At 35.5% G+C, this 17,745-nt stretch overlaps 1 protein-coding gene across 1 annotated transcript; it reads right to left on the bottom strand.

Annotated features, from left to right (window-relative positions):
* Positions 1–6,894: 6,894 nt before the first annotated feature.
* LOC104773310 (protein CDI-like) lies at positions 6,895–8,746 on the bottom strand. The gene is made up of 2 exons (XM_010497892.1): positions 8,419–8,746; positions 6,895–8,012 (listed from the first exon to the last, which is right to left on the bottom strand). The coding sequence occupies exon 2, from the start codon at positions 7,994–7,996 to the stop codon at positions 7,217–7,219; it is 780 nt and encodes a 259-aa protein (XP_010496194.1). The 5' UTR covers positions 7,997–8,012; positions 8,419–8,746; the 3' UTR covers positions 6,895–7,216.
* Between the last annotated feature and the right edge of the window lie 8,999 nt (positions 8,747–17,745).

Raw genomic sequence — 17,745 nt, forward strand, 5'->3', positions numbered from 1 at the left:
AAGTGTCTCACAGCCTGTACATCAATCACAGCGAGTTCAATAAGCTATTTGACCCAGAGATGACCACATTCATGTTTGTCTACAAAGAGACACTCGCTAGTACCAAGCCAGCAGAAGAGCTTCCACGCGAGATGATAGAGATTATAGAGGAGTACAAGGATGTATTTCCAGAAGAGATACCTCCAGGCTTGCCTCCAATACGTGGGATAGAGCATCAGATCGATTTGGTACCAGGTTCAGCTCTACCGAACAGACCAGCTTACAGAACCAATCCTGTAGAGACTAAAGAGCTGCAGAAACAAGTAGAAGAGTTGATGAACAAGGGACACATCAGAGAGAGCCTCAGTCCATGCGCAGTACCAGTCTTGCTCGTACCAAAGAAAGATGGTTCATGGAGGATGTGTGTTGACTGCAGAGCTATTAACAATATCACAGTGAAGTACAGACATCCGATCCCGAGATTAGATGACATGCTGGACGAGCTATGTGGGTCAACAGTCTTCTCAAAGATCGATTTGAAGAGTGGGTATCATCAGATCAGAATGAAGGAAGGAGATGAATGGAAAACAGCTTTCAAGACCAAGCAAGGGCTCTACGAATGGCTAGTCATGCCGTTTGGTCTCACCAATGCTCCTAGCACCTTCATGCGTTTAATGAATCATGCTCTCAGACCTTTCATTGGTGTCTTCGTGGTTGTGTACTTCGACGACATCCTCATCTACAACAAAGGTCTAGAAGAACACTTAGAACACATCCGCCAAGTTCTAAATGTTCTTCGTTCTCAATCCCTCTTTGCTAATTTTTCTAAATGTTCGTTCTGTACTACTGAGGTTGTCTTTCTAGGCTTTGTTGTCAGTGCAGAAGGAGTTAGAGTGGACGGTGAGAAGGTCAAGGCTATTAGGGAGTGTCCAACACCCAAAAACGTGGCAGAAGTCAGGAGCTTTCATGGACTAGCAGGATTCTACAGGCGATTTATCCAAGACTTCAGTACTATTGCAGCGCCACTTACAGAAGTTATCAAGAAGGATGTAGGATTCAGATGGGAGGAAGCACAAGAGAAGGCGTTTTCAGCCTTAAAAGAGAAGCTTATCACTGCCCCTATTCTCTTACTTCCTGATTTTATGAAAACTTTTGAGATTGAATGTGATGCCTCCGGAGTGGGTATAGGTGCTGTTTTGATGCAGGATAGGAAGCCAGTAGCTTACTTCAGTGAGAAGCTAGGAGGATCGACGCTAAACTATCCTACATATGACAAGGAGCTGTACGCCTTGGTTCGGGCTCTTCAAACGTGGCAGCATTACCTGTGGCCAAAGGAGTTCGTTATTCATACTGATCATGAGTCCTTGAAGCATCTCAAAGGACAACAGAAGCTCAACAAGAGACATGCCAGATGGATGGAGTTCATAGAGACTTTTCCCTACACGGTTAAATACAAGAAAGGTAAGGATAATGTAGTCGCAGATGCATTATCCAGGAGGTACACTCTCGTTTCTACCTTGTCTTCTAAGCTTGAAGGTTTTGATAAAATAGTAGAACTTTATGAGACTAACATCGATTTTGCTGAGAGCTATGGCAAATGCCATAAGTTTGCTTTTGANTGCCACGTACAGAAGTTATCAAGAAGGATGTAGGATTCAGATGGGAGGAAGCACAAGAGAAGGCGTTTTCAGCCTTAAAAGAGAAGCTTATCACTGCCCCTATTCTCTTACTTCCTGATTTTAGGAAAACTTTTGAGATTGAATGTGATGCCTCCGGAGTGGGTATAGGTGCTGTTTTGTTGCAGGATAGGAAGCCAGTAGCTTACTTCAGTGAGAAGCTAGGAGGATCGACGCTAAACTATCCTACATATGACAAGGAGTTGTACGCCTTGGTTCGGGCTCTTCAAACGTGGCAGCATTACCTGTGGCCAAAGGAGTTCGTTATTCCTACTGATCATGAGTCCTTGAAGCATCTCAAAGGACAACAGAAGCTCAACAAGAGACATGCCAGATGGATGGAGTTCATAGAGACTTTTCCCTACACAGTTAAATACAAGAAAGGTAAGGATAATGTAGTCACAGATGCATTATCCAGGAGGTACACTCTCGTTTCTACCTTGTCTTCTAAGCTTGACGGTTTTGATAAAATAGTAGAACTTTATGAGACTAACATCGATTTTGCTGAGAGCTATGGCAAATGCCATAAGTTTGCTTTTGAAAACTCTTATAGGCAGGATGGATATCTATTTTAGAAGGATCGATTGTGCATACCAAGAGGATCCATAAGGGAACTGTTAATTAGAGAAGCTCACGGAGGTGGACTAGCTGGACATTTCGGAGTGTCAANACCTATTCTCTTACTTCCTGATTTTAGGAAAACTTTTGAGATTGAATGTGATGCCTCCGGAGTGGGTATAGGTGCTGTTTTGTTGCAGGATAGGAAGCCAGTAGCTTACTTCAGTGAGAAGCTAGGAGGATCGACGCTAAACTATCCTACATATGACAAGGAGTTGTACGCCTTGGTTCGGGCTCTTCAAACGTGGCAGCATTACCTGTGGCCAAAGGAGTTCGTTATTCCTACTGATCATGAGTCCTTGAAGCATCTCAAAGGACAACAGAAGCTCAACAAGAGACATGCCAGATGGATGGAGTTCATAGAGACTTTTCCCTACACAGTTAAATACAAGAAAGGTAAGGATAATGTAGTCACAGATGCATTATCCAGGAGGTACACTCTCGTTTCTACCTTGTCTTCTAAGCTTGACGGTTTTGATAAAATAGTAGAACTTTATGAGACTAACATCGATTTTGCTGAGAGCTATGGCAAATGCCATAAGTTTGCTTTTGAAAACTCTTATAGGCAGGATGGATATCTATTTTAGAAGGATCGATTGTGCATACCAAGAGGATCCATAAGGGAACTGTTAATTAGAGAAGCTCACGGAGGTGGACTAGCTGGACATTTCGGAGTGTCAAAGACTCTACTTGGACTACAAGAACACTTCTATTGGCCTCAAATGAATAAAGACGTTGAGAAAGTCTGTTCTATGTGCCATATCTGCAAAATGGCCAGGGGTAAAGTACAGCCCAACGGCTTGTACACTCCCCTCTCTATCCCTTCTCAACCTTGGACTCATATTTCTATGGATTTTGTTCTTGGCTTCCCTCGAACCAGAAATGGTAGAGATTCAATTTTCGTTGTGGTTGACAGGTTTAGCAAAATAGCTCACTTCATTGCCAGTCACAAGATGGATGATGCTGGAATACCTCAAGTAATCGTTTCAGACCGAGATACTAAGTTTCTAGGACACTTCTGGAGAACGCTATGGGCTAAACTCGGAACCAAGCTATCATTCTCAACCACATGTCATCCGCAAACAGATGGGCAAACCGAAGTGGTGAACAGGACGCTATCTACACTCCTTAGGACCTTAGTGAAAAGCAATCTCAAGTCATGGGAAGAGTGTTTACCACACGTAGAGTTCGCATATAATAACGCTAAGCATTCTGCTACTCTATTCTCTCCTTTTGAAATTGTTTATGGTTTTAATCCACAATCACCTCTAGACTTGATTCCTTTACCTTTAAGTGTGAAGTGTAGCTTTGATGGCAAAGAAAAGGCTGAACAGGTCAGGAGGATACATGCTAAAGCTAAGGAGAACATAGAGAAAAGAACCAAGCAGTACGAGAAACATGCGAACAAGGGCAGAAAGGAGATCGTTTTCGAAGAAGGAGACTTGGTGTGGATTCATCTACGCAAGGATAGGTTCCCAGAAGAGAGGAAAAGCAAGCTTCTACCACGAGCTGATGGTCCATTTGAAGTCATCAAGAAGATCAACGACAACGCCTACCAGATTGATCTTCAAGGTAAGTATAATATATCTTCAACATTCAATGTTTCTGACTTGCTTCCTTATTATGCAGATCCCGATTTGAGGACAAATCCTTTTGAAGAGGGGGAGGATGATATGATCGTGGCCAGCAAGGAGACAGAAGCTGCAGAGAAACCGGAGATCGTGGGAAGGATCACTCGTTCAAGAGCTAAGGAGATGGCCAAGGAAGCTCATGCACTCATAGCTGACGGGTCATTCAATCTACCGAGGATCCAAGTCTTCAACATATCCACCCTGAAGACTTCACCCGGTAATGATAACTAGATAACTTAGGTGTGAAGTTTGTACTCTTTTTCCCATAGCTGAGTTTTGTCCCAATGGGTTTTCTCGGTATGGTTTTTAATGAGGCAAATGGATCACTACGTCGAGTTATCTAGAAGTCATTACCAATGGGGAATAATGTACAAGTCACCATGACTTCTGTACTAATACAAGTGACTTCTGTACTACTACAGATCACCTAGACGCTTCGTTGTTTTCTTATTTCCTTTACACGCCTTGTTGTTTTATTTTGAACTTCCTGTTGTTTGGAGTGTCGAGCCTTAGGGTTGATTATAAAACCCAAAAGCGACGCCTCCTTGTTTGGTAGCGAAGAAGTTTTATGTAACAAGTATTGTTGAATCTTTCTTCTCTCAATCCGAACTCGTGAATGTGTTCATGATTCCGAGTTTCTAAACACTTTGTGATTAAGAAACTCTTCACTTTATTTTCGAATCCATATAACCATCTAACACTTCTCACCATCGAATCATTGCTTTTCTCTCTCGAACATCACCTGCCGTCACTCGCAATCCACTTGTGCGTCATCACCATCAATTCACGTCGCGACTTACCTGTCATCAGCCTCCATCAGAGTTTCATCCTAGGAAGTTCGTATTAACTTATTCCCATTTTGTCCCAAAACAGGCTAAAACCTAGAAACATTGATTTGAAGAAGTAAACAACTTTGTTACAGTTTCTCAGTGAGAATGTGTCACAATCTAATGCATTTGACTAATTGTAAGAGTTTGGGATGAATTTGGAGTGTTTAGACAACACTTAAACTTGTTTTATCCCAAAACAGGCTAAAACCGAGAAAACAGGCTAAAACCAAGAAAACATTAATTTGAAGCAGTAAACAGCTTTGTTAGTGTTTATAGGGTCAGAATGTGTGACAATCCAATACATTTGACTAATTTTAAGAGTTTGGGATGAATTTGGAGTGTTTAGACAACACTTAAACCTGTTTTGTCCCAAAACAGCCTAAAACCAAACAAACATTGATTTGAAGCAGTAAACACCTTTGTTACTGTTTCTGGGTGAAAATGTGTGACAATCCAATGCATTTGACTAATTGTAAGAGTTCAGGATGGATTTGGGGTGCTGAGACAACACTTAAACCTGTTTTATCCCAAAACAGGCTTAAACCGAGAAAACAGGCTAAAACCGAGCGAAGATTGATTCGAAACATTAAACAGCTTTTTTACTGTATCTAGGGTCAGAATGTGTGACAATCCAATGCATTTGACTGATTGTAAGAGTTTGGGATGAATTTGGAGTGTTTAGACAACACTTATACCCATTTTGTCCCGAAAGAGGTTAAAACCGAGAAAACATTGATTCAAAGCAGTAAACAGCTTTGTTTCGGTTTCTAGAGTCAGAATGTGTGACAATTCAATGCATTTGACTAATTGTAAGAGTTTGGTATGAATTTTGATTTTTTAGACAGAGTTGAAACCAATGTTCCTTTACATAGCCATCCATGGTTGCTCTCCTAAACCATGGTTTCTTCACTTGGATGACAGTAACTGCAGCATCGAGAAGACCATTTCAGACAAAAAAAATTTATTAGGGTATTGCTATTTTACTTTGCTATCATTGGTTTTGAATATGAATACCTTATGCTTCCATCCTATGCTGCTTTTTAGACTCCTCGGGTTTGTATTTTTTGATTGTCTTCCTTGTCTCTACTATGATACTTCTGATATATTTTTATTTTCAGGAAAAATGGGTGAAGACTGCCTTTCAGAATGACACCAAATTCGGGAAATAAGTAAACAACTCTTTCCATTCTTAAACTTTAAAATGATTCTTCTGATGGTTTATACTCTTCGACTGCAGTTAATTCTATAGAACTTTAACATTCTTCGAATATAACATAACTTATACTATACATTGTATTTGTATCGCTAGCTTTTCAATTAGTTTTGGCATTTCTAATTTTGTTGTCCTGATTTGTATCATATCAATGCCCTCAGGTCCCTATGACAAGTGAAGTCACCATAAGATATGGAAAGCTGAGAAGAATAAACTTGTTGTCTCAGTTTTCTTTCATCATTCTTTTCTGTGTTATAAGACTTGCTTCTAAGTACTTATATATCTTCCATTTGTAAGTGGTTTTTAACTATGTCTGAAAGTTCAAAACTCTTTCTTTTTTGAATGTATGATACTACACAAAGGTTTAACATTAATTGTAATTGTGTACTTTCATTTTGCTATTTGATTTTTAACATATTTTCACATAAATTTCTAGATATTTTTCACATAATTTATATTTGGATGAATTTATATAAAATCTTTCAATACATTCTACAGATAATTTTGTAGCTAATAGAAGCCAATTTGTTACAAACATTTGTTGTTTTCGTAACTAGTTCTTACGAAATATGCGAAGCAACCTCTTAATAATAGGTCACAACCATAATGTGACAAATTGTAACAAATTTATGACAAGTAATCCTGAAATCTTTTGTAATCAGTTACAGAGAAGTATAGCAACTAGAAGCAATTGGCCACAGATTTTTTTTATGACAATTTGTAGCAAATTTGCGACAGATTTATGACTAGCAAATGAGTCTTTGGTTTGGTTAGTTTGTTCATTGGCACGTACATGCACAAGTCGCATTATGAACCCCCCAATCACAATTATATGATAGCCTCATATACAGTTTCATAACTCATCAACAAAGTTGAGTCTACCTTATTTTACAGCCGTTGATCATCCACCAATATTTTATATATGTTGTACGATTGCTCATTACAAATAAACTGAAAAGAACTGCTTCATAATGTCACTTAGTCACATATCAAATAAGTTGCTTAATTTGAGAGCAATTTTACAAATAAACTACCTTTAATTAAAGGTACAACCATAAGAAACAAACTAATAGGGCCATATATGATCTTAATACTGGTAGTGTTGCGAATGATTTAACAAATTCAATGAGATAAAACTCCACAGCCCTCCACAAGACTAATGATCCGTGGCTCTACAGAGCCAAGCTTATATATAAAACATGTAAGGAAATCTTTAAGGAAGTGCAATACTCGTGTTGGTGGTAAGAAACAACATACCTCTTCTTCTTTCTAATTCGCCTTGTCAGCTTCTTTCTTGTTCTCTTTGCTGTAGTCTTCCATCTCATTGTACCAGAGATCCGCAAACTCGCAATCCTTCCAAGCATCAAACCAAGGCCCTCCTCGAGTATAATGCACCGCCTTAGGCTGCGTAGTTGGATCTTTCTCAACAACCCTATTGTGACCCTCAAGGAAGTTCCACACAAACGGGATAGAGCCAATCTCTTCATCCTCAAGCCACTGGAACCTATGGAGGAAAGCACCAGTCTGAGTGTTGACAGTCTCAGGGTTCAAGGTCTTGTTCTTAGGATGACCACAGTTGTAAAGCACCATAGAAGACCAGTTCTTCCTCGGGTACACGGTCTGAACCGCACCATCCATCTTAGTAGTCTCTTTAGGAGCGTAATCATGTTGAACACACATGATGGCGTATTTATCATCGATCAAATCAGTAAGTTGCTTGATATCAGCAAGGTAGAGGAAATCGCAATCGACGAACATAGCCCAACCATCGTAATCGGACAAATGAGGAGTCAAGAAACGAGAGAAAGAGAACTCAGTGCTCTCCAACTGACCTCTTTCCCTCCAATACAAACCTTTCTTTCGAAGATCTGATTGAACAATCGGAATGATCTCTACAGGGATTGAAGATCTCTTGGTGATTGAATGACGGCAGACTTGGTAAGCAAGATCTTCGCGTGGATCGTAACCAACAAAGATCCTGAAAGGTTTTTTCACAGTGAAGCCATTGTTGCAGGTCTCAGATTTCACATCGCCGTTGGTAATTGTCATCGTTGTACACTCGGATCTGTCTCGTTGCAAACAACAAAAAAAAGTTAAGAGATCTCTATCATTCACATTACTACTAAGCTTTTTGTTTGTTTTATATTAAAAAAAAAATTCACAGAATCGTAATGAATGAAGCAGTAGCCATGGATTCAAGTAAAATCTACGACGAATTTCCCAGGAAAATTGAGAAAAATCGTATAAAAGTGCAGCAGATCAAGTGAAATCGAGTAGTAAGAAACAAAAACTGAAGCATCTTCCGAGAGCGATTAATTCCAAGAAATTGAGAAAGTTAGAGATCTCTCTATCATTCTTATTTACGCAAAGCAAATTTTTGAGAAACGTGATGAAGCAAGATCATATCAAAATGCGAATCAAGTAGTTAGAGACGGAGAGATTGAGGCATGAAATTCCAGAAGAGAGCGTACCTTGATGGAGATGATGAGGAAACCAAAAAAAAAAAAAAAAATAAAAGCACCGACAGAATTGCAGATTTGTTTTGTGGACTTGAAATGTTGAAAAAGAAGAGAAAGATTTTTAGATTAAGAGCGAGAAAGGAGGAGAGGAGAGTGATTTAATTATGGTGGTTTGGTCTCTCTTAATTTTAGAAATTAACTATTTCTTAAATAAAGAGAGGCTCGAGTTGACTCGCGTGTTGACTCATCGTCGGCGTGAGTTTTATGCGTTGCCTCTTTCCTTTCCCATGGGCTCAGGCCTCGCCTACACACTCTCTTTCTTTCTGTAAATTATGCATCATAAACGGATTGTTAACTTGTTGTGAGTTATTTGCTCAATCAGAAATCTATAAAGTTGCCTTTTCTGTCTTCTCCTTTTTTTCATCTCATCGATTCTTATTTTTAAGTTTAATGAATTAATTCACATCATCAAAGAACATAAAATGAATTAATTCACTTATTTATGTAATATTTTTTTATTATTAAAAACAATCATTTTAAATAATTTAAACTAAAATATCAACCAAAAAATGAGAAAAAATACAAAATAAAAAAAAATCAATGTAAAATACGAATAGAGATTACATAGACAAAGATATATAAAAGAAGAGAAAATATTAATGAAGTGCTCAAAAATTAAAATAATATATATATATATATAAATATATAAGAAATGTAGAAGGTTACTTGACATAAAATATATTAAAAAAACTTATTCTTAACATCACACACACCAAAAAAATAGTCAAAAATACTAAGATGGAATTTGAAAAACTATTTGTAATAAAAACAATTATGACAATAGTTGTAGATTGTAGAATTTTAATTATAATTTAATAAAAATTCTCTTTTTGGATAAATACACATATTTAAAAGTTAGAGTAATCTTATGAGTTTGTAGATTTAGGAGAATCAAAATAAAAGAAAAAACACTATATAGACCATAGTGGACTATACATATTTTAAAATAAAAAAATTATATATGTGAACATAATTTTTCTTTTGTCAAACAGTTAAGATGAAATGTAATATGTTATAATATGATATTTATAGATAAAAACGAGTGCAATTATGATTTTTAGAATATAACACTGTTAAAGAAACTTTGGGACAAAGAGTAGGTATATTCTCTAAGCAAGTTTACGTCTACGTTAGTAAATAATGATCACTCAACTGATAAAAAAAAGTATTGGTAGATGAAAAATAGTTATTACATGTGTTCATAGTCAATATATTATAAGTGACATAATAGAAAGTGAAAAGAGAGTATATGCAAGAGACTACGAATATATACAAGAAAATAAAAAAAGATTTAATTCTTAAAAAATATTAAAAGAAATAGATAAGTTATATATCACTTATTAAAATAAATTTGACATCTATATAGATTTATATTTTCATACTGAATAATTATAATTATATTCAACATTTTGTATTAATATTTTAAAAGTATAGTCCCGCGTAACGCGCGGGTTATAGAAACGATTACCATTTCTCTTCATCTTCCTCCACATCAGCATCCACCTAATCAATACTATATATTTTTTTCATTAAAGATTACCATTTTAAATATTCATCCATTACATATTTGTTACTTATAATTAATAATATTCAAAAATAAATAAAAAAGAATTAAGTAAAATTAATAAAATCTTAAAATAGTAAAAACAATGATGTGACTTTTTAATAATTAATAAAATAATAACTATATAAAAATGAAGTAAATAACATAAATAAAATTTTTCATAGCACTAAAACTGTTTATGAAAGTTTGTATATTTGTATTTAATGTGGAATATCGATATGTTTAAATTATCTTTATAATTAGGCCAACGATCGACATTCGGCATTAAAACTTTTGAAAATATGTATTCATGGAATATGAATATGGAATAGGTCAGAAGATTGACGACTCTTCCAGTGAGGTTCTTAAGTCATTTTTTGTTACCATGTGATTTATTGTTGATTTTCCAAGAAAATATTATTGCGATACTAAACAATATATGTTATACATAGATTAGTTGAATAAGTATAATGTTTATATAGATGTACCTTTTAAACTTCAAATGATTATATATATATATATATACAAATATATATATAATGATTTTTATTGATAAAAAATTTAAACTAAAATCTCGCGCAAAAATAGATATAACAATAAAAATATTATTTTCAACAATATATATGTTGTATATCACTTAATAACAGTTTATATAGATTTATAAACAAAAGATTGAATGATTATATTTGAACTAAAATTTATATCTATAGAAAATATTTTAGATCAAAAATCCCTCGCGTGCCAGGGGACAAATTCCAGTGGATCATATAAAGATGATAATTTGTAGTTTTGCTTTTCATGTGGTGAAAACATGGCAAATCTAGTTGAAGTTTCTGCACAATCTTCATTTGGGGTGATTTTTCTCTACATATCACAACTGTTAATAAATAATTTTTATTTCTTATTTTATTTATATATTTATATAAATATGCATCAATTATTCAATAAAAGTTTTATTGGAGTCATCAGTTGAAAGGGTATGCAATAAACAACAAAAAGAAAAAAGTTTTTTGGAAGGGTATATATCTTGACAAATCGTTAGACAGAAGTGTTCGAATCGAGTTTTTGAAACATTTTCATTTGGATTTTACATGGACTAATTATAAATATCGGTTCGACCATTTCAAAAGACAATATAATATTTACAAACGATAGATTTTAATGAATTTGGAGAACTCGACATGTCAGCAAATTGCTGAAATGAACTACAATAAAAATAAGTTATATTAAAAAATTTCATTTAATGATCTGAAATTTTTTGTTAGTCTCTTTTTCTATTTTGTTTGTTATTTAATATATTTTTTAATCATTGTATTTATTTTGTAGAATGTCCGAGAAGTATCCAATCTGCTTAATCATCATCAAATATCCTTTATTTGATCGTTTATGACAACCTTGTGCTGGACCAATTCATTACCTTGTGAGCCATCAAGTCCTGTTCAACAAGTAGTGGAATCTGATGAAGAAGTGGCATAATAACATGATATCAATTCTCTATTCAGTTGTAGTACAAAGAGTTATCAATCCAAATGATTGTTATGTTAGCAGATAAGATATAATCAGAACTATGCAAGTCAAGCCAAACAATCAATGGGGTTGATCTAACAATCCTAAAATGATTAAAAGAAAAGAAATAAACAAGAACCACACGACCTAAGCACTCGATTCAAGCATTCGAGTACAGGATCGGGTGGGATGATCGAATAAGCAAGATGAGTATGAACAGCTCGAAGGTATACTCGAAGCAGGTGATCGTGTACATGTTCGGGTAAGGGATCGAGTTATGAATAAAATGTAAACAGACTAAATACAAAAGCTCCTAAGGATGGGGTAATCGATTGCTAAGTGTTCCTGACCAATATGGATGTCCTACATGCCTCAAGCAAATATTCCCTAGACAATGAATCTCTAAAATCTTGTTAAAACACTCTCGTGATAGAAACAATCAACCTTAATCACTTCCCTACCCAATTCTAGTTGGAGAAACATGACCAAGCAGGTAATACAAACCGATTCATTATTGTTAATAAACCTCTTACTCATCTAATCTCTTAGGCTAAGTGAGTAAATCTCTAGCATTGATTGATTCAAGCATTTCATCTACACCTCTCAGTGGTAAAATGCCTTAGATCTAATCCCAACATCTCGGTCTGTTGATAGCATTAAGAACACCCTAACCGATCAAGAACACAAAATTGTCTATCCCATCCCTAGAAACTTTGTTTCACTACTCAGATCTGATTGGAGAAAACACAAAAGCATAGATGAGCGAAAATTGCATTGTATTAAAATATAAAGTAGAAGAGAAGAGTACAGAGTAGAAATCTAAAAGAATAGCAAAAAGAGGGGGGAGTTTATATATGTAAACCCATTAACCCTAGCTTCCCAGTCCTGCCCGAGGATCTGCTCGATGGGGTGCACTAGGATGAGCTCGGGTTGCACTTCGGGTAAGCTCTCGGATTGTTCTTCCTGTTCTTAGATCCTCCTCGATCAGGTTGGTGTTCGGACTGTTCTTCCTGCTCCATAGCTCCTTCGGGCACATGCTCGGATTTGACGTTGTTTCTCTCCATTTTCGGCTCTTAAGCACCTGTTTTCATCCAAAATATGCAAATGCAAGAATGCAACACCCTAAATGGCCTAAATATGGATTCCTATAGTAAATGACCTAAAAATGCTAAGATTAGGGTAAAAATAATGCAAAATATAGATAAAAAAGGATGCTTAAAACATGTAAATTAGAGAATTATCATGGCACCAGTTGAACCGGTTACTAAATCAACATCACGTGGGAAAGGTAAATCTATAGATTATAGCAAAAAGAGTAATCTAGATAAGTGGGATCTTCTCACCACCGTCATTGAAAATCAAGGAAAATTCTTGAAACGTGGTCGAGATTTATTTGAAACTTTAAATCAATTTAGTAATGTGATATGTACGCAAGAATTGGTCAAGAGAATTAAGTTAGACCATGATAACGAGCTGTATTGGGTTACAATTGACTATCTTGCATCATATGAAAGTGGTCATTACATCTTCCTGTCGTTACCAAATTATGATTTATGTTTTTTTTTTCTTTTTCTTTGGATAGGAAGTAACTATTTGGTAATACCAAAATTTTCTTAAAGTAATTGCATTGTTGATTGAATGTTATAAAACTCTTTTCGATGATTGTGTATTAAACAACCTGACCTATTTTTTCTCTTTGTATTAGTTTAAGCTAAGAAATATCTTAGGATAGCACTACATTAGGTTTTTCTTCCAAAGTTAGCACAAATGCATAAGTATTCCAAATCTAGCATTTGTGAATATGAAGTATTTTAATTAAATAACAAAATTTATTATTTAAAAGAACTAAAATCAAACTCATGATCTCTTTTAACTTTTTCCGGTAAAGATTTTGATGAATCTTCCAATCTGAGGTCTTCATTTCCGATCTCAGATCTTTCAATTAATTGCTTAACCGATCGACATAAGCTTCAGTCAAGTGATTTAGTTAGAGATTCATCTAGTCCATAACCAATCATATTCAGATTTGTAGCTCTGTTTGGTGTTGGTGATTTTAAGCAGCGACGAAGTAGAGAGACAGGACGGTTTGGTGCTGCTAGCTTAGTCTTCTACTCCAATGGGGAGATCAAGATCTTGAGGAACTTCGTCTCATTTAGTTGACGTTGAGAAGTCACTTCCCAACGGAGATCTCAACATCAAAAGCTTCTTCGGCGGGTTTCCACATGGATTCGACAAGTATTCTATGGAAAGATGAGTGCATGTACGAAGTCGATTGGAAATGAGGAAAAGCTTCAAGGAAAGACAAATTCTCGTGGCCTAGTGGAACTACGTACGAAGGTGAATTCAAATCTGGGAGAATGGAAGGATTTAGGACTTTTACTAGAGCTGATGGAGATACTTATAGAGGAACTTGGGTTGCTAATAAGAATCATGGTCATGGGCAAAAGCGTTACTCAAATGGAGATTTCTACGAAGGCACTTGGAGAAGGAATCTGCAAAATGGTAAAGGTCGACACATTTAGGGAAATAGTAACCAGTATACTGGAGAATGGTGTAACAGTGTGATTTTTAGGAATAGATTCAGAGCTGCGGGAGAATGGGATTCCTAAAGGAAGTGGTGTGTTTACTTGGAGTGATGGGACTTCTTGTGTTGGTGCTTGGTTTAGAGTAATATCATGAGCAGTTTTTTTTAATGGTGTTGACAAAACTTTTGAAATCTCTCTGATCAAGATAACTTGTAGTGGTTTTAGAGAAACGAGTGATTGTGAAGAACAATTGTCATAACGAACGTCCTTTAATGATAACTTATTGTGGTTTTAGTTTCAAGCACTGTAATTTTTTTGATGAATCACATGTCCAAATTGTGGCTGCGTGTTGTACAAAGTTAGCAAATATCAATACCAAAGCTATTATATACCAAGTGTTAGATATAATGTCATTGAGAACAAAGCAATTGGTAAAGAGTAAGAAAGTTTCTCGTTGTCGTCGATTTTAATGTCTTTGGCTTCTTCGGCTTGTACTTTCTCGGTTGTGAAGTGGGCTAATAGTGTTGACGAGGCAGTGTTCAGTAGGAAGGGTCTTTGGGTTCTAGTGATCATCACAATTATTTCGATTTCTAAATATTTAGAAAAACCTTCCTAAATTTTAAGTATGTCTTCTTAAACATTATGAAATCCTTCCTCAATCTAAAGAAATGAGTTCTTGAATGTTTTAATTTATGTTTTGTCTTAATGTATCATAGATAAATCTATTTAATGAGTTATATTGAATTTATTATGTAAACATCGTGATATCTTATCTATATATAAGAGTAATAATTTGATATTGTGTCATGAAAGTTATCATGAAATTTAATGTGTCATTCTTAAATATTATTAAATTCTTTCTAAATTTAAATAAATGTGTGTTTTAAATATATTTTTGGTGTTTTGCCTCAATATGTGAAAGATTAGTCCATTACTGAATGGCAATGATGTCATTTTTATGCTCCAGGCTTTTTATGAAGGTTATCGTTAAGTTCATCATGAAATTCAAACTTTATAAAAGTTATCCTAAACTTCAAGAATATTTTTCTGAATTTTCAAGGATTGTTGGATGCTAGGTGTTGATTTTTCAAGTGACAAGAACATGAGAAGGGATTATGCGAGCTATCAACAAAAATTTGAATTGACCAAGGAAACATCTATGAATATGAAAATAAATTTGAATTCATAAAACAAGAAAACATTCAAGATCTTTGGGGGATGTTTATGCTTTGTATTTTCTTTTTTTTTGATGAAAAAATCTTCATGAAATTTGAGAACTTCTTCCTAAATTTCTTGGAATCCTTCATGAATGTTTCATTCCGACCATTATTACATGTTTACTAGTGAAAACGTAGCTACCTACCAATCTCATTAAGCACCAATTTCTTGTAGATGTCAACTGAAACCTTCAATCTTGTATCTACTGAGCACCGTACGCCCTTAGTTCGAGGTGATGGTCTCGGTGCGCAACGAGAACGTTGTGATCTGTTAGCTGGATGAATTGTAACACCCTGGTTTGCAGAGAGACTTAAAAAGAATGAATTGGTTAAAAGAATTGATTTTTGGCTACCTATGTCTGTGACTTGCGGAGAGGTTAAAAGAATTGATTTTTGGCTACCTATGTCTTCAAAGTGCAATTATCTTTTCGGTTAAGGGTCCTGTGAGAACCCCACAGTTAAGCGTGCTTATGCTGGAGTAGTCTCAGGATGGATAACCTTCCAGAAAGTAACTGTCGGAACTGTGCAAATGAGGACGAAACACAGGGAAAGATCATGTGGTGATTTGTAGGGCCAGTAACAAATCTTTAAAACCTCCTGGACGTAGCAAACTAGTCATCGGATTTAGATGGGCTCACGGGTCTAGTGAGAGAACGTGAGATCCATTAAAAAAGATGGGCCCATGGACTAGAATTGGACATGGGACCTACTAAAAGATGGCGATCGAAGAATTACACTAAGTGAGGTGGACCCATGGACCAGTGAACATGAGATCCAATAAGCAAGGTGATGGTCAGGGAATTACACTTTGTTTCTTTTTTTTTTTTTCTAAATCCCACGTTTTAGTAAACTATAGAGGAAAAGACTAATGGAGAGAAGATTCAAAAGAACAAGATTAAATAGAAAAATTTAAGGAATAGAGCAAAACAAACGAGTTTCATGAATAGAACTTTGATGTTTGATGTCTATCAAATTCTTGCACCGGAACATTGAACTACGTTTTTCTTTAAAATTATTATTTCAACTATTCATTAACCGGATTAAAAATTAAAATCGAAACCAAAATAACTATCGAGCTGGTGTCAGTTCGGGTTATATATGTTATACAAATTAATTTACTTACAAACATACCATGCGCAAATATGTTGATTAAATCCTAGAATATAGACCCCGCACAACTAATATTACTCTAATCTTCCAAATATGTCTATGTTATTCTACAAAAGTAAACACATTTAAAAGTTAAATTGTTACTATTTTAAACAACTATAATTATTAAAATTTTCTAAAATATTTCTATATTATTCAATAAAAATGAAAACTAAAACTTTAAAAATATATATTATCTCACAAAAAAATAACATACTTTAAATTATAAATCATAAACGACCATAATCCCATGATCATAACTCATACCCCAATCTTAAATTGTTTCAAAATCCGGTAAGAAAAATGGTTATATGATTAATGTGCTCGACACTTTTTGGGGTTGAGGGTTTAGGGGTATACATTTTTTTCTAAAAGTTAAAAGTCATCATACATATACTCATTAGTCCTCTCACTCGGCCTCTGAGTCCATCCATATCCGATGGTCGGTTTGCTACATCCGAGAGGTTTTAAAGATTTGTTCACCGTCCCTACAAATCACCACATGATCTTTCCCTGTGTTTTTTCTTCACTCCCACAGTTCCGACAGTCAGTTCCCGGAAAGTCCCCCATCCTGAGACTACTCCAGCATAAGCACGCTTATTTGTGGAGTTCTCTCAGGACTCTTGACCGAAAAGATAAGTGCACTTTGGTGATATAGGTGGCTAAATCAATTCTTTTAAACCTCTCAGCAATTTATGAAACCGAGGTGTCACAACAATATAACTTTATATTCAGTAAAGATCAATAAACATTGTTTCATGATATTACAAAGTCTAACTTTTTTATCCTAGCATTTCTTGCCAGACCATCAGCTATAACATTTAGTGAACGTGGGATCTTTACAAAAGTTATAGTTTTATCTGAAAGGGAAATGTTCTCAATGTCCTTCAAGTGGGTTGCTAATAAAGACTTATCTCTTTGCTAAGTTTATGCCCGCCATTGGAGAGATGAGATACTTGTTTATATAAGGTTTTCGCATCCCCACAAAACATGACATTATTATAACCCAACCTGCTGAGATGAAGAACAACCAATTTTCAAGCTTCAGCCTCTACTTCGAGAGGTGTACTCATAGGATTGATGGACGCCATGCCTCTGAGAATAAATTATGCGTTTCTGTTATATAAGACCCAACCAATCCCTGCAATCATTTGGAGAACTCCATGACCCATCAACAAAGCAACAGTAATCGTTGGCTTTCTGTATAATGGAACTGGTGGATGTAGTTGCTGCCAAAGATTGATGCTTCTTATGTCCCAGAGATTGCTGCTTCGGTGGAACTTCTTTGCTAGCTACAGAGCTTTCTTTCCGTTGCTGAAAATCAAATACAGCCTTGTTT

The sequence above is a fragment of the Camelina sativa genome, unplaced genomic scaffold, assembly GCF_000633955.1.
Source record: "Camelina sativa cultivar DH55 unplaced genomic scaffold, Cs unpScaffold00512, whole genome shotgun sequence".
Classification (NCBI taxonomy): domain Eukaryota; kingdom Viridiplantae; phylum Streptophyta; class Magnoliopsida; order Brassicales; family Brassicaceae; genus Camelina; species Camelina sativa.

Bases quoted from the DNA above. Each gene is read 5' to 3' on its own strand.
- LOC104773310 (XM_010497892.1), bottom strand. From the start codon at position 7,996: ATGACAATTACCAACGGCGATGTGAAATCTGAGACCTGCAACAATGGC.